The sequence below is a fragment of the Chiloscyllium plagiosum genome, unplaced genomic scaffold (genome assembly GCF_037043375.1).
Source record: "Chiloscyllium plagiosum isolate Xiang-an unplaced genomic scaffold, Cpla_swu_hap1 HiC_scaffold_6, whole genome shotgun sequence".
Lineage (NCBI taxonomy): Eukaryota > Metazoa > Chordata > Chondrichthyes > Orectolobiformes > Hemiscylliidae > Chiloscyllium > Chiloscyllium plagiosum.
Genome location: NW_028270144.1, coordinates 20,740,938 through 20,761,266, shown reverse-complemented (window position 1 = coordinate 20,761,266; position 20,329 = coordinate 20,740,938). Strand labels below are relative to the sequence as shown.

At 41.8% G+C, this 20,329-nt stretch overlaps 1 protein-coding gene and 1 pseudogene across 1 annotated transcript in view; both read left to right on the top strand.

The window, feature by feature from the left end:
• Positions 1 to 2,981, top strand: part of LOC122551035 (10 kDa heat shock protein, mitochondrial pseudogene) — a 58,748-nt pseudogene extending 55,767 nt beyond the window's left edge.
• An 874-nt stretch (positions 2,982 to 3,855) lies between these two features.
• Positions 3,856 to 20,329, top strand: part of ipo5 (importin 5) — a 64,606-nt gene continuing 48,132 nt past the window's right edge. Inside the window, exons 1-3 of the mRNA XM_043691325.2 lie at positions 3,856 to 3,992; positions 15,981 to 16,061; positions 17,928 to 18,120. Of these exons, the coding sequence (XP_043547260.1) occupies positions 3,912 to 3,992; positions 15,981 to 16,061; positions 17,928 to 18,120 (355 nt within the window). The 5' untranslated portion in view covers positions 3,856 to 3,911. The remainder of the gene's footprint in view (positions 3,993 to 15,980; positions 16,062 to 17,927; positions 18,121 to 20,329) is intronic.

Genomic DNA, 20,329 nt, shown 5'->3' with positions numbered 1-20,329 from the left:
TGACCTGGGGTGTGCAGTGAGAGAGGGACTCACTGAGATCTTTGTAGAGAGAGGCAGAGAGCTTCTTCAAGGAAGGCATCCTTGTAAGAGGATTCGCAGTAGGTTGAAATCTTCGAGGAGAAAGTGAGGTCTGCAGATGCTGGAGATCAAAGTTGAAACTTTATTGCTGGAACAGCACAGCAGGTCAGGCAGCATCCAGGGAACAGGAGATTCGATGTTTCGGGCACAGGCCCTTCTTCAGGAATGAGCAGAGAGTGTTCAGCAGGAGAAGATAAAAGGTAGGGAGGAGGGACTTGGAGGAGGGGAGTTGGAAATGTGATAGGTGGAAAGAGGTCAAGGTGAGGGTGATAGGTCGGAGTAGGGTGGAGGCGGAGAGGTCAAGAAGAAGACTGCAGGTCAGGAAGGCGGTGCCGGGCTGGAAGGATCCGGCTGAGACAAGGTGGGGGGAGGGGGGATGAAGAAACTGGTGAAGTCCAAGTTCATCCCCTGCGGTTGGAGGGTTCCCAGTCGGAAGATAAGACGCTCCTCCTCCGACCGTCGGGTTGTTGTGGTTTGGCGGTGGATGAGTCCAATGACCTGTATATCCTCAGTGGAGTGGGAGGGGGAGTTGAAATGCTGTGCCACAGGTTGGTTGGGTTGGTTCGTCCGGGTGGCCCAGAGGTGCTGCTTCAGAATATGGCTGAAGAGCTTCTGTGCAGAGGAGATGACCTGGGGTGTGCAGTGAGAGAGGGACTCACTGAGATCTTTGTAGAGAGAGGCAGAGAGCTTCTTCAAGGAAGGCATCCTTGTAAGAGGATTCGCAGTAGGTTGAAATCTTCGGGTGGCCCAGAGGTGCTGCTTCTCTTACAAGGATGCCTTCCTTGAAGAAGCTCTCTGCCTCTCTCTACAAAGATCTCAGTGAGTCCCTCTCTCACTGCACACCCCAGGTCATCTCCTCTGCACAGAAGCTCTTCAGCCATATTCTGAAGCAGCACCTCTGGGCCACCCGGACGAACCAACCCAACCAACCTGTGGCACAGCATTTCAACTCCCCCTCCCACTCCACCGAGGATATACAGGTCATTGGACTCATCCACCGCCAAACCACAACAACCCGACGGTCGGAGGAGGAGCGTCTTATCTTCCGACTGGGAACCCTCCAACCGCAGGGGATGAACTTGGACTTCACCAGTTTCTTCATCCCCCCTCCCCCCACCTTGTCTCAGCCGGATCCTTCCAGCCCGGCACCGCCTTCCTGACCTGCAGTCTTCTTCTTGACCTCTCCGCCTCCACCCTACTCCGACCTATCACCCTCACCTTGACCTCTTTCCACCTATCACATTTCCAACTCCCCTCCTCCAAGTCCCTCCTCCCTACCTTTTATCTTCTCCTGCTGAACACTCTCTGCTCATTCCTGAAGAAGGGCCTGTGCCCGAAACGTCGAATCTCCTGTTCCCTGGATGCTGCCTGACCTGCTGTGCTGTTCCAGCAATAAAGTTTCAACTTTGATCTCCAGCATCTGCAGACCTCACTTTCTCCTCGAAGATTTCAACCTACTGCGAATCCTCTTACAAGGATGCCTTCCTTGAAGAAGCTCTCTGCCTCTCTCTACAAAGATCTCAGTGAGTCCCTCTCTCACTGCACACCCCAGGTCATCTCCTCTGCACAGAAGCTCTTCAGCCATATTCTGAAGCAGCACCTCTGGGCCACCCGGACGAACCAACCCAACCAACCTGTGGCACAGCATTTCAACTCCCCCTCCCACTCCACCGAGGATATACAGGTCATTGGACTCATCCACCGCCAAACCACAACAACCCGACGGTCGGAGGAGGAGCGTCTTATCTTCCGACTGGGAACCCTCCAACCGCAGGGGATGAACTTGGACTTCACCAGTTTCTTCATCCCCCCTCCCCCCACCTTGTCTCAGCCGGATCCTTCCAGCCCGGCACCGCCTTCCTGACCTGCAGTCTTCTTCTTGACCTCTCCGCCTCCACCCTACTCCGACCTATCACCCTCACCTTGACCTCTTTCCACCTATCACATTTCCAACTCCCCTCCTCCAAGTCCCTCCTCCCTACCTTTTATCTTCTCCTGCTGAACACTCTCTGCTCATTCCTGAAGAAGAGCCTGTGCCCGAAACGTCGAATCTCCTGTTCCCTGGATGCTGCCTGACCTGCTGTGCTGTTCCAGCAATAAAGTTTCAACCTGGAAATGAAATGAGACAAATCTGGAAACAAAAGAGGAGTGTGAATAGGAAAAAGGCTGCTATCCAAAAAACAAAGCACTCAAAACAAGAAAAGTAATAAAAATGCAAGAGTGGATCAGAGATTACAATCTGGAATTGTTGAACTCAATGTTAAGTGTATCCAGAAACAGTGCTATTCATAATTGAAAGTGAACGGCTATATTACATTGAGCTGCATTTGGAACAGTATAGGTGGCCAAGCAAAGATGGGTCAGTGTCAATATTCCTCTGAGTGTATGCAGAGTTATGCAGCAGCCTGGGAAGAAACTGCACAGGTCTTGTTCTGCTTAAATGCCACACATTTGAAGGAGTGCAAAAAAATTTACAATGACAGTACAAGCTGCCAATCCACACAACATTTAAAAATAATTACTGGTCAGGGTAAGAGCAAGCCATCAAAATTCACCTGTTCAGATAACAGTAACTGCATGAAACAAGTGCCCTCTATAAACAGCAGCAGGCCAGGCAGGTTAAGCGTTTCAAAGGTTTCTGCCCCTCTGACCATGATTTGGTGGAAAGGGTTGCAGCAGAGAAGGTAATAAAGTGTGGCTTCATACTTCCAGAAAAATCCCAGGGCAACAGTTGTAGCAATCAAACCTTGCAAATGAAAAAGGATGATGACACCCACCCAGGTAATATAAAAGTTGGTGAAACAGTTCTAATCCCAGAATGTGGAGGGCCTGAAGTTGTCTTGGATGATACGGATTACTATTTATTTGAAGATGGATATATTCTTGAAAAATACACAGCGTGAATACTGGATGTCACTTTCAGTTTTAAGAAAGTGGCTCATTCATGAAAAGGTTGTCTTTTTGTCTCAGCCTTTGAATACCATTTTTGAGCTTTACTCAATTGAGGTCTGAAAATGTCATGCCATACCCTGAACATTAGCTGTTTCTCACTTCACAGATACTGGCAGACCTTCTACGTTTACCCAGCACTTTCTGTTTAAATCATAGTTTGTGTTCTGGTGGTGACCTTTGACCTCGAACATTAACAGGCTGAAGCAACTGATTTCCACTGGCGAGCGAAGGTTTACCATTTTTGTTTGTATTTTTACTGATCAGTTCATGGATAAATAATGTGTCCACCTCGTAACTGAAATCGGAACGTTAACTCTTCCCACAGGTACTGCCAGAACGCTGAGAGTTTCTCCAGCAATTTGTTTTAAATGTGCAGCATCCGCAGTATTTTGCTTGAACATTTCGTTAACATATCCTGCCTGGAACCTCCAGGTGGCAGACGCACCATTCATTCAAAAGCTGCAGTACCCATTTCCCGCGCTCTGAGTGAACCGTAATTACATCATCGCAATTCCCGCGCCCGCGCTTTGGTCACCTCTCTTTTTTGTTGAATGGCTGCAACGTCACTTTAGGCGCTCTGGCCACCCCGACCAATCAGAGGACGCGGCGACCGCCCCGCCCCCTGGGTCCAGCCGGCGGGGAAGCGGAGGTCCGCATGCGTAGCGCCGTCAGCCGGCGGCCGGCCCCTGAGGTGTCGTCACGCGCCCGGCTGAGCGTGCGCAGTTCGTCGCCAGTCACCCGGGCACGCATTGTACGTCAGAGTCCTCGGCGTAGTGGCCCCGCCCACGCACCCCGCGAGGTGTCAAAGGTCAGCAGAGCCGGTTTCTCCCTCCTCCCCCTCCCTCCATCTCTCTCTCTCTCACACACACACACTCGGCGCAATGGCGGAGCAGCAGCAGCAGTTTTATCTCCTGCTAAGCAATCTCCTGAGCCCTGACAACGTTGTCAGGAAGCAGGCCGAGGTAACTGCGGCAGTCTCTTTACTTCACCGTTGTTTTATTCCGGCTGGTGCAGGAGCAGGAGGCACCACTCGAGTAAGGCTTTAGAGAGAGAGAGCTTGGCCTACTCCCTGGGCCCTAACGAAGGAGTGTCTCCCCAGTGCAGGGCTGGGCTGGGCTGGGGGGTGGAGGCAGCGGCCCACGTGTAGCCGGCCCTTGCCGGTAAATCCTCAACCCATGTGCCTATCTCTATGCGCCTGCCTCTTAAAACATTAGCAGAAGCTGCGAATTTTCTCCCTTGGAGCAGGAACGATTAAGGTGGAGAGGAGGCGTTGTGATTTTGATAAAGGTGGTCAAAATCAGGATAGAGTGAATGAGGAGAGGCTTGTTTGCCCTGAATCGCTGGAGTATTAAACTTCTCTAATTCTGGGAGTTTGAGTTCAAAGGAGGGTGATGCAGCAAAGATTTGGAAAAAAAACGATTCCAGGAATGAGGGACTTCCAAGTTGTATGGATTAATTGAAGAAACTGGGGCTGCTCGAAGAGGAGTATGAGAGAATTTTTGTGGTGTTCAAAATCTTGTGAGGTGTAGACAAAATCAATAGGGAGAAGCTATACTGATGATGAGCAGCAGGATTGAGAACCGGGGCCACCAGTTTAAAGCGGTTTGCCAAAGATTCAAAGGTGACATGAGAAATCTTTCTATACCACAGTTTATTTGGATCTGAGAAGCTTTGGTAGAGGGCGATCCAGTTGTAACTTTCAAAAGTAAATCGGATAAGCACCTAAGAAATATCATTTGCAACTTTGTGGGGAAAAGATGGTAGAATGTAACTGACTTCTTGCAGAGAGCTAGTACACACCCTATGTAGTGAATGGCCTCCTGTGTTGTGACATTGTGACTCTAGTGGCAGGGGAGGCAACGACCAGCTGATATAGATTTTTTTTTTAAATGCCAAATAAACAAGTGGAAGATGAGCAGTTTTGTTTTAAATTCAGGGATTTTTTGTAGAGTCAGTTACATGGAAGCAGACTCTTTGGTTCAACTCATCCATGTCAACTAAATATCCTTAACCTAATCTAGTCCCATTTGCCTTGAGTATAGGAGTTTGAAAGGATTCAGAAAAGATTTGCAAGAATGTTGGCAGGGTTGAAGGATTTTAGCTATAGGGAGAGGCTGAATAGGCTGGGGCTGTTTTTCCTGGAATGTCTGAGGCTGAGGGGTGACCTTATAGAAGTTTATACAATCATGAGGGGCATGGATAAGGTGAAATAGACAAGATCTTTTCCTTGTGATGGGATAATCCAGAACTAGAAGGCATAGGTTTAGGTTGAGAGGGGAAAGATTTATAAGGGACCTAAAGGGGAAACTTGTTCACACAGAGATTAGTACATGTATGGGATGAGCTGCCAGAGGAATTGGTGGAGGCTGGTACAATTGCAGCATTTAAAAGGCACCTGGATGGGTACATGAATAGAAAGGATATGGGCCAAGTACTGGCTATATTCTAGAATGTGTTGTCTGAAAGGATGGATAATATTCAATAATTTTGAAATGGGAATTGATTAAATATTTAAAAAGGAAGTAACACAAGGTTATTGGAAAGAGTAGAATTAATTGGTTAGCTTTTTCAAGGAACAAATGTGGAAAAAATGGGCCAAATGGCTTTTTTCCTGTCTGCTAGATGACTTGTGTTTGGGATGCCAGTTTCATTGGAATTGCTCTTTGTTGGCTGGATTAAATAGAGACCCTTCAATGAATTGCAAGTTCAAATATCAATGTTATCTCTCTATCTGGTGCTTCATATCTGTTTGGGTATTGGAGAGTTTTAAATGAAACTATAAAAATACAGGGTCTCATTTGATGCTTTTATTTACATTACCAAGATTTCTGTGAATAAAAATCTTCCCATTCATATTCTTGTATATTTGTTCTTAACTTTTAATAACTTTCTTTTCAAGGGTGCTGAGAAATCTTTGGTTTTCATGGTGATATATAAGTTGATCATTTAATGGATTTGTTTAATTAACCACAATTTATGTATTCTTGTATTGCCTTTTATAGTTGTGAAGCTATTACTTATTAATGGAAGGTGATTGCTTTCAGAAGGACATGTGATTTAAAATCTTGTCATTTTAAAGGCTGTTTCTTGCTTCATGTGTCAGTGAAGGTTAGTGAGGATAGGGTTGAGGTTGGATTAGATGTGATGCTTCCTATGGACACCAGCATGATGTGCAGATTGGAGCTGGTGACATGATTCAATTAGTGGAAGAGAAGGTGATACCTATGGGACCATACCACAGTGATGATATCTTCAAGTAATGTGAGAAAAATGCTTTGGTTCTACATATGCCAGCATATTTGAATCATTAGACTTGTTGTCAGCCTCTGCTCTTGACTATATTCTATTTGACAAGTAGCTCAGAACTTGATGTATCATTTGGTTGTTTTAATTTGTACTGGTGGAGTATTCAGTACTGAGGGTTGTTTCTACAAGGAAGACTGCTGTATCAGTTATAGCTCAATGATGGTTATGCTTTTAGATCCTGTTGCAGACTTTTGAGCATAAAAATCAAGGCTGTTGTTCACAGTGTAGTACCTAGTGTCGCACCATCAGGTGCAGTATTTCAGATGCGATGTTAAACCAAAGACCCATCTTGTCAGGTGAGTGTTAGAAATAGCATCACACTATTTTGAAGAATAGCAAGGTAGAACTGCCTGGTGTTCTAGTCAATGTTCACCCCTCAGCAAGCATCACAGAAACAGATATATCATTATATTACTGTTTGTGGGAACTTATTGTACACACATAGGCTATTAGGTTTTTTGCATTGCAACAATGAATGCATCTCAAAAGTTCTTATGATTTGGAGGTGCCAGTGTTGGATTGGGGTGTACAAAGTTAAGAATCTCATAACACCAGGTTATAGTCCAACAGGTTTATTTGGAAGCACTAGCTTTCGGAGCGCTGCTCCTTCATCAGATGGTTGTGGAGTATAAAATTGTAAGACACCGTTTATAGCAAACGTTTGCAGTGTGCTGGAACCGAAATTATACATTGAAAAAGACCTGAGTTGTTTAAGTCTCTGATCTTTTAGAATGACCATGTTGGTTTCGGTCCTTTCATTTTTTTAAAGTTACGTTCTTAAGTGAACTTTTAAAAATAGATGCCATGTTGTTTCAGATAAAACATTTGAAGGTGTGAGCTGGTTTGTGTGAGGCTGTCCGTGCCCCAATGTTCACACTGATTCTATAAAGCTTTTAAACTGCTTTGGAATTCACTCTTTTAACCTCTTGGTCTCTCTCCTACCTCTCGTCAAGACACAGCACAGTGGCTCTGTAGTTAGCACTGCTGCCTTCACAGTGCCAGGGACCTGGTTTCAGTTTTCTAGCCTTAGCATGCTGACTGTAATGATTTGGAGATGCCGGTGTTAGACTGGGGTGTACAAAGTTAAAAATCATACAACACCAGGTTATAGTCCAATAGGTTTATTTGAAAGCACTAGCTTTTGAAGCAGTGCTCCTTGCATCAGGTGGTTGTGCACCTGATGGAGCAGCACTTCAATAGCTAGTGCTTCCAAATAAACCTGTTGGACTATAACCTGTTGTATGATTTTTAACATGCTGACTGTATGGATTTTGCATATTTTCCCCGTGGGTTTCTTCGCACAGACCAAAGATGTGCAGATTGGGTGAATTGGCCAAGCTAAATTGCCCTGTAGCGTCCAGGGATATGTAGGTTAGATGAATTAGCCATAGTAAATTTGGGTTACGGGGATAGGGTGGGGGTTTTGGACTGGGTAGGATGCTCTTCGGAAGGTCAGTGCCAAATCAATGGGCTGAGTGACCTCTTCCTGTAGGAATTCTATTCTATTTGTCCAATATTGCATTATATAATTCAAATCTTGATGACTCTGAAATGCTTTGTGATGCTTTAAGAAAGAGATGTATAAATAAAAGCTGTCAGTAACCAGCTGTAAACCGGTTTAGGATAGTCTGAGGTTGTGAAAGGTCCCATAGAAATCCAAGTTTTTACCTTCAAGAGTATTTAGAAATATAGAAAACGAAATGTGCTTGTTGAACTAAGTTGTAATTTTATAATTTATTTTCCATTTGCCCTTTAAGCATTGTGAAATTGGCATTAACCTTCCATTGTTCCCCTCTGAGAAGTATATCTGTATTTTAGTTTTGTATAATGTGATCATAGATTGTCTGTTTTCAAAAGAAAACTATCTGGGGAATGATATTTGGCTCTCATTTCATATAATGTGCTGTGGGACTTGTAATTTGTATAAATTACTTCTCTTGAGGGTTATTGTAAATGGCACTTCTGGGATTAGGCTATGAAAACAACTTCAAATATCAATTTGTTTCCAATACGTTAGTGTAGTGCAACTTCTACCATTTAAAGTTGTCTGTAAGGCTATATTTGTCCTGCAGTGTGTGTTAAGGTTGTGGGAATATGATTGTCCTAAATATGTCTGAGTCTGCATTTAATTTAGGTGTGAGAAATGCTGCAGTGGATAGCTAAAATGTTTCAGCACCTTTTTAAGTGCATAAAGTCTGTTTTAAAATTGTGTGGGGTTGAGCAAAGAACTGAATTACCTCGCCTTTAATGCAGATAAACACACTGTGCTACACCATATTTTATAAATGGTTATCCCTCCTCAGATTCATTCACCTGGTACTTTTGTGAAGAATTGTCAAAATGGTAACAGATTTGTGGGTTTTCTTTCAGTAACCCAAGCAGAGTTTCACTGTTTAGAATCCAATTCCTAAGTTGAAAGACTGGTCTTAATTTGCTAATCTGACCAGTTCCCCATCCTTTCAGAAGGATGTTGTACGCTTTACTCAAATTGGTTGTACTTAACTGAAGTTGAGACATAACATGTTTAAAAGGTTAAATAATAGTAGGATTTATTTCCAAATTTATTTCCAGTCATAGTTCAACACTTCTGAACCCTGACTGACACTCCCATGCAACACTTGGAGAGCGGCACGATCCCCTCAGGAGGGGACACAGATCATTAATTCAAAGAGGTGCTCTGAAGTTTTGTACTGCTGTGTCAGCTTTGATTTTGTGCTGAAGCTCCTGAAATCTACAACCTTGCAACTTGGGTACCAGTCCTACCAGCAGAGCCATGTAGATTGGCTGTTTGTGGCATATTGCTCATTCACCATCTTCAGTAGGTGTGAATTTTGAAGATGGTTTGTTTAGTCCATATAATACTAAATTTTAATTAGTAGCACTAGAGTTAATAATCAAGAGAATCTAAATACCTACACTTGATATTTTCCATTTCTGAAGCTCCTGCCATCATCAATATTTGTGGAGGTTTCCATTGACTGGAATTGGGCCGGATGTAAGAAAAATGCTGTAACTGTTAAAGCTGGGTCAAGCTTTGAGCAATCTGAGTTGAATGGCTCATGTCCTGATTTTTCAAAACCTTGCAAGCATCTACAAAATACTGAGGTAGAATACTCATTGTGTGCAGCCACAATGGTACTCAGCATCATCTAGGACAAAGCTTTCCCCCACTTCCACCAGCTTAAACAGCTACGCCTTCCACTGCAATGGGATGACAGGATACACCACAGCAACTCATCAAGGCTTCTTCAGTAACCTCTACCACCTAGAAGGAGAATGGCAGCAGATGCATGAGAGTGCAACTAAGTTCCCCTTTAGTGCTCGAATCATCCTGGTTTGGAAAGAGATTACTGTTCTTTCACTTTCCTGGGTCAAAATCTAGAACCCTCCATGAACAGCAATATTGGTGTACATGCACCAGTTAGACTGCAGTGGTTGCTCATCCTCATCTTCACCAGGATGGTTAGGAACAGCGCATAGCCTATGACAGTCACAACTGATGACTGAAACTCAAGGCAGAAAATATTCTGATCAGTTACCCATTGTGCATTACTACTGGTGAAAATGTTAAACTCACATGGTGACCTGCATTTCAAATGAGAGCATACTAATAGATATTTTATATCAGCAATCTATATTCATGAAGTGAATATAACTAGTTAACCTAAACAAAATTCCAAAGAACTGTGGTTGCTGGAAATCGGAAATAAACACTGAAATTGTTGAAAAAAATCATAGGTCTGGCTGCATCTGTGGAGAGAAAGCATAATTAATGTATTGGGTCACTAACTGTCCTTCAGAACTAGTTAATCTACGAGACAATATTAGCTGAGAGACCACTATTTTACAAAGTACATTAAGAAATCCCTATTCTTTTTATAATGCTGTCCCACTGTATGCAGCAAATGGGCATCAGTGTAATTTTCTATGCAAAGGATATCACCTCTAACACCTCATTTATACTGCACTGGGAGCATTGGCGTAGATTATGGTGCCAGCCTCAAACTAGACAGAATGCTTTGCTTCATTCCAAGCAGACCCTTTGTATTACATACGAGAGGCTTTGTAATTCAGTTTGTTCATTCATTCTTAAAAATGCCTGCGTTTCTATTCTTGCGCCTAGTGGGGAATTCCATTATGGATTCAATAAACTTCATCTGTCTAGTCAGAGCTGAGCTTCTGACTACTGAATGGTCATCAAAGCCAGTCTTTTATCAGTTGCAACACTTCTAAACATCAGCACATTCATTCTTAAAAGACAATTGGTTAAAATCTGAAAACAGATAAGTTAATGTTCATTGAATTTTGTAATCCAGATGGGAGATTTCATTTGTTCTGAAATCTTTTATTCTGTGTTATGGTGCAGTGTTAACAGCAGCAATCACTGGAATGTGCAACAACTGTGAAAGGAGATACAATGCTATTGGTGATCTGAATTGTTTGTTAGGGTAGTCATTCTTAATGCCCTTACATCAATGTGTGTACCTCAATAGGGACATTATAGACGCACTTTGTTCTCTCCAAGTTGAGACTTTATAGCAGCAATTATTGGATGCAGTGCTCAAAGGAAAGAGCTTTGAGCTATGTTTATTTCTGATTCTTGCCTGTCAGATATTGAGGCCAGTTGTAGCTCTGGCTCTGCTGCCTGAAAGAAGATGGATAAATCAGCAGGGATGCAGTTGAATTCGGATATATTTTTGGCTTTTACACTTAATCAGGAACATTTTTCATTTCCAAATATTTCTTTCCTCAGGTGTAATGCTCCATAATCCTGTCAAGTTAAACACATCCCTTTTGTTGTGAGGGAAGGCAGTGGAAACAGCAGTTGAGATTGTAAATCAAACACCACAATTCCAAGCTGGTTATGCTCTAAATTTGCATAAGTAGCAGATTTTAAACCATGACTTCATCTGGTGAACTTCCATCTGTTTCATCTCATTAATATCTTACGAATGTTGGTCAATAGTTTTTTTTCACAAGATGTGGGCATCACTGGCTAGGCTGTCATTTATTTCCCATTCCTAATTGCCAAAAGGTCTGTTAAGAGTCAACCACATTGCTGTGGATCTGGAATACCCAGACCAAGTAAGGATGGCAGATTTCCTTCACTGAAGAACATTAGTGAACCAGATGGGTTTTTCCAGCAATTAATGACAGTTCCTTTAGACTCTTAAATTCCAGATATTTAATGAATTCAAATTCCACTGTGTGCTCTGAAGGGATTTGAAACTGGGTCACCAGAACATTATCTGGGTCACTGGGTTAATAGTCTAATGATAGCACCAGTAGGCTAGCTTTTTAGGGAAGAAAGTTCCAGGTTTCCATTATCCTTTGAAAAGGTGCTTTTTTAATATTCTTTGAATGACTGAGCTTTAATTTTAATATTTATGACAATTCTAATTTCTTTGAAGCCAAGTGATGACTCATTAATTACTAGAGAGATCAAACAAGACAGCTTTGAATGTACAAACAGTTGCTCAAATTTAAATCAGTGCACTGCCAGGTAGGTGTTAATGACTACTGGTTATAATTGTTAGAATACCCAGATGTGTCTCAACATGGAATATCAGGGACATGTATGAAGATGTCAGAGGCAACCGATCCATCAGGGAGAAAAAAGCTCCATTTAAAAACAAAGGCTGGGAAGTCATCAATAGAAATAAACAGGTGACTGAAACACTATCTTGAGTTGTACTCATTTTAAACTGGTTAGAAAATTAGCTGCTTTCTGAAACTGCTCACTGTGAATCTTCTCTTTTCGTAACATGGTGTAAAAGAACAGCTATAATAGTAACATTGGAGCTTTTTGCAATTCACATTAAGATCAGTCAAGTTTTTATTCTAGCACTGACTCTGATTTTTGGAGAAGATTTGTAGCCCAGGTTGTGGACAAAATTGACATTCTTAATATATTTTCCTTTTCTGGTTTTGTCACAGGCTGCAGGAAAGTATGTGCTATCATTTACTGCTGAGGAAAACCTGTAGTATCAAATGCACATACTTGCTCATACCTGTAGAGTTTCATTCAGCCATCAGCAGCTAGAAGACCAATGTCCTGTTCCAGGACATTGCTATAATGTCATCTGTCATCATTCACAACGTGTTACTGAAGGTTGTTGGTAGTTTCACATTGAGAACAATAAATCAGTAGAAATCTGTCACTTGATGCTGATCACAACGCCCACTTTTCAAAGGCTGTAACTTTTATATCCAAGTTGATTAAGACTGTGAAGTAAGAGCAACCTGATTGAGAACAACCATTTGCGAGTCTACCAAGCCCAGGGTGTCAAAGCTCTCCTCTAATGGTGAGATATCTCTATTTAAAAAGGGCGTAGATTAAAAAAAATAGGTCAGTTAGCTTAACGTCTGTCATTGGGGAAAAATGTTTGAGTCTGTTATAAAGGATGTAACAGTGTGTTTACAAACACAAAACCAAGCAGTCAGCGTGACTTCACAAAAGGGAAATTGAGTGACACATTTATTAGCATCCTTTGAGGAAGAAGCAAACAGCATAGATATTGGAGAAGCAGTGAATGTAATATATTTGGATTTTCAGAAGGTTTAATAAGGCACCACATGTTAGGCTATTAAATAGGATAAGAGCCCATGGTTTGGAGGTAGTATATTACCATCAAGAAAGGATTGGCTAACTAATAGATGACCAAATAAAAACCAAGAACTGGGGATGCTGGAATTCTGAAGAAGGTGGTTAGGGTGAATTGGCCACGCTAAATTGCCCGTAGTGTTAGGTGAAGGGGTAAATGTAGGGGAATGGGTCTGGGTGGGTTGCTCTTCGGAGGGTCGGTGTGAACTTGTTGGGCCGAAGGGCCTGTTTCCACACTGTGGGGAATCTAATCTAATTGAACAAAATGTTGGGGAAACTCATCAGGTCTGATGGCATCTGTAAAAAGAGAAAAGCAGAGTTAATCTTTTGAACCCAAAGACCCTTTGTCAGATGCATTAATTCTTTGTCTGTAGATATTGCCAGACCTGCTGAGTTTCTACAGAACTTTGTTTGTAATAGAAGTCAGTTGGGATAAGCGTGGTATTTTCAGTGTGGCAACTTGTAATCGGAGCAGGTGCCACAATGAACAGTGGTGGAGCCACGATTATTTACACTCTATTTATGACATGGATGAGGAAGGTGAATGCAGAATAACCAAGTTTGTGGATGGTACAAAAAGGTGGGAAGGCAAATAGTGGGGATGCTATGCAGATTCAACAGGGATATGGGCAAGTAAAGGGAGTAGGTAAAAACTTGACATGGTATATAAAGTGGAGAAATTGAGGTTATGCACTTTGGCAGGAAGAATGGAGAAGCTGAATATTTAACTGGAATAAGACTGCGGAAAGCTACAGCATGTGGATTTAGGAATCCTCATGCATGACAAAAGCTTGCATATAGGTTCAACAAATTGGGAAAGCAAATGGAGTGTTGGCATAATCTCAAAATAAAGGGTGACTTGTTTCCGGCAGAGCTGAGGCATTTCTTCTGAGGGTAGACAATTTATGGAATTCTTTACTCCAGAGGGCTGTGCTGGCTGGGTTAGTTATACTCAAGGCTGAGAGAGATTTCTAATTGATAAGGGAATTGAGGATTATGGGGAAAAGACAGGAAATTGGACTTGATTCTCTGATCAACAGCAGAGCAGAGTCAAAGATCTGAATAGTCTCTGCTTCCATGTCTATGGACAGCACATGCTCAGGAGAAAAAGCTGAACAGTTTCCATCTTCACTGTCTCAATGTATCCTTAGCAACTCTGAGGGCAGGGCTCATGCTATTTCCAGTGTACCCTCATTGCTAAGCCAATGACATCTGCACTGGCTTGGCCACATTCAACAGATGGAAAGGTGCCATGCACCCAATAATGTTCTTTACAGTGAACTGGCCACTGGGTCTCAAACTGCTCTACCTCAACTACAGGGATACCTGTGAGTGAGATATGAAGATAGCTGACATTAATGCTGTATACTCTGCCGTGGCCTCTAGAGGCTGGCAGGAATGGCCTCGAAGTGATTCATACACACTTGAGTCTCCGCTTGAGAAGATGAAACGGGCAATTTTAGCCCCATTATCTTCCTCTGCAGTAAATGGAGCAGACACTGCCTTGCAAGAATGGGATTCCTGAGCAAGACCAGATGATGCTTAACGATATTGGCCACCAGGGTCCAAACAATTTGCCTGGTGAGGCAAACGATTCCCAGCGCTATGCCTTTTAAAGCCAATAAGTCTTTCCTCCGGTGCAGTGCCCAGATTTAAATATAGCCCTGTAAAAGAGTTCTCAGAGCTTCAAAGCTGTAACCTAACTTTTGTCCCTGTTTTAATTTAGTCTCCTTGATGTAAAGACAAAATTGTATCAGCTTTTTCTTTCTGCTTGGAGCAGATCTTATTTCATTGACAGGTAGACTGCATCACTGCATGGCCAGCTTTTGTTGCCAGTCTGCAGTGAATATATTGGTGAGCTGTCATCTTGAATGTTGCTGTCCATCCATGTAGGTACACCCACAGTACTGTTAGCGAGGAATTTTGACCCAGTGACAGTGAAGGAACAGTGGTATAGATCCTGATCTTGAAAAAATGTGGCATGGAGGGAAATGTGCAGGAAGTTATTTCCATCTATCCATTGCCCCTAACCTTCTAGAGTATGATAGTTGTGGATTTGGAAGCTGCTGTTTAAGGAGCGTTGATGAGTTGTTGCAGTGCGTGTAGATTATGTACACTGCTAGTGTGCATCTGAGCTGAGTTTGTGCATTTGAAAGTATTAAATGGGGTGTCCGTCAAATTGCTTTTTCCTGGATAGTATCAAGCTTAGAGTATTGTTGGAATTGCACTCATCCAGGCAAGTAGAAAATATTTCATTAGACCCCTCACCTGAACCTTGTAGATAGTGGGCAGGCAGATGATTTAGAATTCCTAGCATCTGAGCTGCTGTTATAGCCACAATATTTATATCTTTAGTCCAGTTCAGTTTCCGGTCAGTGGTGACCCCCAAGATGACAGTGAGGCATTCAGCAATGATTAGTGTAATTTTGTGACTGAATCTGTCAGTGTTGAGGGAATAGCTGGCTGTTCCAAGCAGGATTGTCTTCCCATTTGGTAATCTAAGCTTTGCTCCATTGAGGTAAACAAGTTTAAATGGCATCATACTTGAATCAGACACTGTTTGGGTGCCAAGTTCATCAGGGATAACCTATAAATGTATCCAATTTACAACTAAACTGTCAGAAGTTTTTCCACTTATTGGATTCTCATGGCAATTCAAATATTTATCTGGTGGCTCTCAGATTTGAGTTGCTCCGTTTTTTGAAGGAAGCAGTCAATGATGTGTTAGTGCTCAACACTTTGGAATGAAGATAATCTCATAGTTTGCTACATTTTAAAAATAATTCTTGAGCTTTTTGAATCTTTGTTTCTTCTCTGTTTTAGAGGCTCCAAATCCCTAAACCCTTTCTGCTGGTTAGTATAGATGGCAGACAATGCAGTGCAGAATATTTCAAAGCTAATTAGGATTCAAAAGTAGCCAGTAGTTTTATGAAGTGTTTTTTTTAAGAGAGACTTCATTATTAAAAGGTAATGTAAATGTTTGTATATAAAAAAGAGAATTTTCAACAATGTCACATTGTTTAATCTTTTTGTTATTCAGGAAGCCTATGAGAATATCTCTGGCCAGTCGAAGGTCACGTTTCTTTTGCAAGCACTCAGGAATTCAGCAGCTGCAGAAGAGGTAATTATCAAAACCTTTGCTTTCTCTTCAGCTCAGCATTCAATAATGCCTAGTGGATGAAGAGCAAAAAAGATTTGAGTTGATTTAGTGCAGGATGAGTAGTCAAAACTTGATTTAGTTCTTTCATCAGGGTGTATGAAAGGATTGAATTGGGATTCTAAAGCTATATCTCAATGTCAGCAGGGTCTCCATTTGTTTCACATCAACCAAAAAAGTTTATCATCCACTATTTATGACATCTAGCCTTCATTTACATTTTTCAAAACGTCCAGATTGGAGGTATGTTAAAGACTAATTGTGTTATTTTAATAGAATTTACGACGAGTTTTGTTTTTATAACCATAATACCACAGTAAAACCAAAGCCCTTGGTCATTATGAAATAGAATTTGACTTAAGCCCCTTATGATGATATAACGGTGGCCTAAAGCTTTGTAAAAGTGATGGGTTGAACAGGCTATCTTAATTCAGAGGTGATGAGCTTAAGAGGATTTCAAAGTTTAGGCAATTAGCAGTTGAAAGCATTAGTTCTTGAGCATTTCACTATTTTACAATTGTGATGGTGCGCAGGCAATTTCCATAGAAAACATCACTGATGTCAATGTTTAATGTGGGTGGAGAAATTCAGCAAATAAAGTATAGTCCTGTGATTGGAGCAAAAATGTTAAGGGGTGCCATGCAGTATAATATGGAAAGGTCAAAGAGGGATATTGCACTTGGCAGGAATGCCATTTGTGCTTTTGGCCACAGCAGTTTTTGTAATGAGAAGGACAGAATTCAAATGGGGAGTTTCGAAAATGGCATAAGAACATGGAATTAAAAGGCAGTGACTTATTCTGCAGGTTTCAGGCAGCTGAGGGGATAACTGCGCAGGTGCTTAACTTTGGAAAGAAAGGAATCGATGAAGTTTAGTGACCTTGCCTTTGCCGACATTATCTTTTTCATAGGAAGTTTGTTTGCAGTGAACTTCTTTAAACTTTCCTCCAGAACTGAACTGAATTCCTGATTTCACAGTTTTTCAAGGTACAAGTTTGTGAGCTGAGGGTTGAAAACAGCGAGTAGGTTTGACAACAATGTAATGGAAAGGGCATTCTTTCCACTGCAAAATGCAGCCTTCTATGAAATTGAGGTTCTGAGGGACACGTTGGCATATTGATAAGTCATTGTGCTAGTAATTCATAGGCAGATGCTCTGGGGACGTGGCATCCAGTGATGGCAGCTAATGGACTTTAAATTCAACAAACCAACAGCCAGACAAAAATGAATGTTTTCTTTAAAAAGTTACCTAATTCTGCATCTTTTTTTTGGTATGTTGGTGTTGTTGAAGGGTTCAGCTTTCAATGTGTGATGTAATGTGAATGGACATTAACATTTTAGTGTTCCGAAGTACTTGTTATGGGAGGTTTCATAACTCGCTCCTGGGTGCAGGGCAGTTTACTGTGAACATTGTGCTGTATCTGGCTGTGTGGCATTTGATATAAGTGTATCCAGAAAATAACTGTTTCAACTCTCAAAATAAAGACTTGTCCTTGTATGATTGTGAAGCGTTTCCCTTTATTTATCTTATCAAAACTGTTTCCACTGGTAGGAAAGTTGGTAACTAGCAGACCTAGATTTAAGGAAAAGGAATTTTTATTGCTCGGTGCATTGTGCTGGTATAAAATTTTAAATAATAAAATTTTACCTGGGACTTAAATGTAAACTGGAAAAGGAAACTTATCCATTGTTATCAGGACGGAGCAGGGGCCCGATTTGAGTAACTGTTTCAAAGATCAGGCTGTGTTAATCTATGGTCAACTTAAACTTCTAAAAGTCATTGCGTTACCTATAAACTAAGAGGGTGTTAATTGCATTTTTCTTTGTACAGGTAAGACAGATGGCTGCTGTTTTAATGCGGCGAATGCTTTCTGCATCTTTTGATGAGGTATTCCCAAGTCTTGCACCCGATGTGCAGAATGCGGTCAAAGGTGAACTGCTTCTGGGTATCCAAATGGAGGGATCATCTAACATCAGGAAGAAGACTTGTGATATTGCAGCAGAGCTCTCTAGGAATCTAATTGGTTAGCAACTTGTAATATCCTTAATTTCTTATTGAGTTTCAATGTTTCTTAGAAATAGCATTTTACTGCAACTTTCAAGTGGGAATTCCAGTATATAAATAGAACATGTTTGCATCTTTTTTATTCTATTTTTTTCCTCAAGCCCCACTATCATGTGCTAATGTTAAATTGGAACAATAATTTTTGTCTAAGGTATGAAAGTTGCTTGAGTTTGGGCTGGTTTCCCCCACTGCATTTGGGGATATCCAAACTGTGTTAAGTACAGCTCTGTGAAAAGCACTGATTGATATGCATACTACTCCTTCCAGCAACACACTCATCCCTTCACTGAGTAAGTAAAATAGAGTCCGGACGCACGTTCTTTTGGTGTCAGCAGTGTTTCAGAGCACATTCGCTTTTGAGTCGCAAGATTCTGGGTTCAAATCACACTCTTGAGACTCAGCACAAAAATTAAGATTAGCACTGCAGTGCAACATTGGGTGAATGCTGCACTGATGGGTATTGTTTGTCAAATGAGATGCTAAACCAAGACCCCATCTGCCTGTTTCATGGTGGATATAAAAAAATCTTGGAGCACTGTTGTGAAGAAGTGTTTGAGAGTTATCACTGGTATCCTGTTCAATATTTACCTATCAATAAACTTAGCAAAATACAGATTGTTTGGTCACTTTCACATTGATCTTAGAGTTTTCTGAGCTAAATTAGCTGCTATGTTTCCAACGTTACGACATTGGCTACACTTCAAAAGTATTTTGTTGGCTGTGAAGTGCTTTGAAGATGACTGGTGGTTGCGAAAAGTACCATGTAAATCCAAGTCTTTTCATTTATCCCACGATATTTAACATCATTTTTATTTGTGATAATGTACTTTACACCATCCATACGTTTGACTGTTGGTGATGGTAGTGAAATAAATGGGCATTTGATATTGATCAAATAAGATTATGGACACAGTAATAGGCTGTGAAGCTTGTAAATATAAAATTGTTATGGGATATACTGGAAGATTACAGATACCTGTGAAGCTAAACATATGTTGAGCAGAGAATGGAACATAGAGGTTAGTAGTTCTAGAGGCTGAGCTCCTTGCAATACTAATGACATCTGATGATTAGCAATTACATGAACATTATTAGTGAAATAAAAATACAAACAAAGAAAGAAAGCCTGAGGGACGTTTCCCTTATGAAGACAGATTGAGACGTTTAGGCCTGTGTTCACCGGAATTTAGAAGAATGTGGGGAGGCATGTGAGATGTTAAAGGGGATTGATAGTGTAGAGTGAATGTTTCCCCTTCTAGAACAATCTAGAATAGAACATAGAACAATACAGCACAGAACAGGCCCTTCGGCCCACGATGTTGTGCCGAACTTCTAACCTAGATTAAGTACCCATTCATGTACCTATCCAAATGCCGCTTAAAGGTCGCCAATGATTCCGACTCTACCACTCTCACGGGCAGCGCATTCCATGCCCCCACCACTCTCTGGGTAAAGAACCCACCCCTGACATCTCCCCTATACCTTCCACCCTTCACCTTAAATTTATGTCCCCTTGTAACACTCTGTTGTACCCGGGGAAAAAGTTTCTGACTGTCTACTCTATCTATTCCTCTGATCATCTTATAAACCTCTATCAAGTCACCCCTCATCCTTCGCCGTTCCAACGAGAAAAGGCCGAGAACTCTCAACCTATCCTCGTACGACTTCCTCTCCATTCCAGGCAACATCCTGGTAAATCTTCTCTGCACCCTCTCCAAAGCTTCCACATCTTTCCTAAAGTGAGGCGACCAGAACTGCACACAGTACTCCAACTGTGGCCTAACCAAAGTCCTGTACAGCTGCAACATCACTTCACGACTCTTGAATTCAATCCCTCTGCTAATGAACGATAATACTCCATAGGCCTTCTTACAAACTCTATCCACCTGAGTGGCAACCTTCAAAGATCTATGTACATAGACCCCAAGATCCCTCTGTTCCTCCACCTGACTAAGAACCCTACCATTAACCCTGTATTCCGCATTCTTATTTGTTCTTCCAAAATGGACAACCTCACACTTGGCAGGGTTGAACTCCATCTGCCACTCCTCAGCCCAGCTCTGCATCATATCTAAGTCCCTCTGCAGCCGACAACAGCCCTCCTCACTGTCCACAACTCCACCTATCTTCGTATCATCTGCAAATTTACTGACCCACCCTTCGACTCC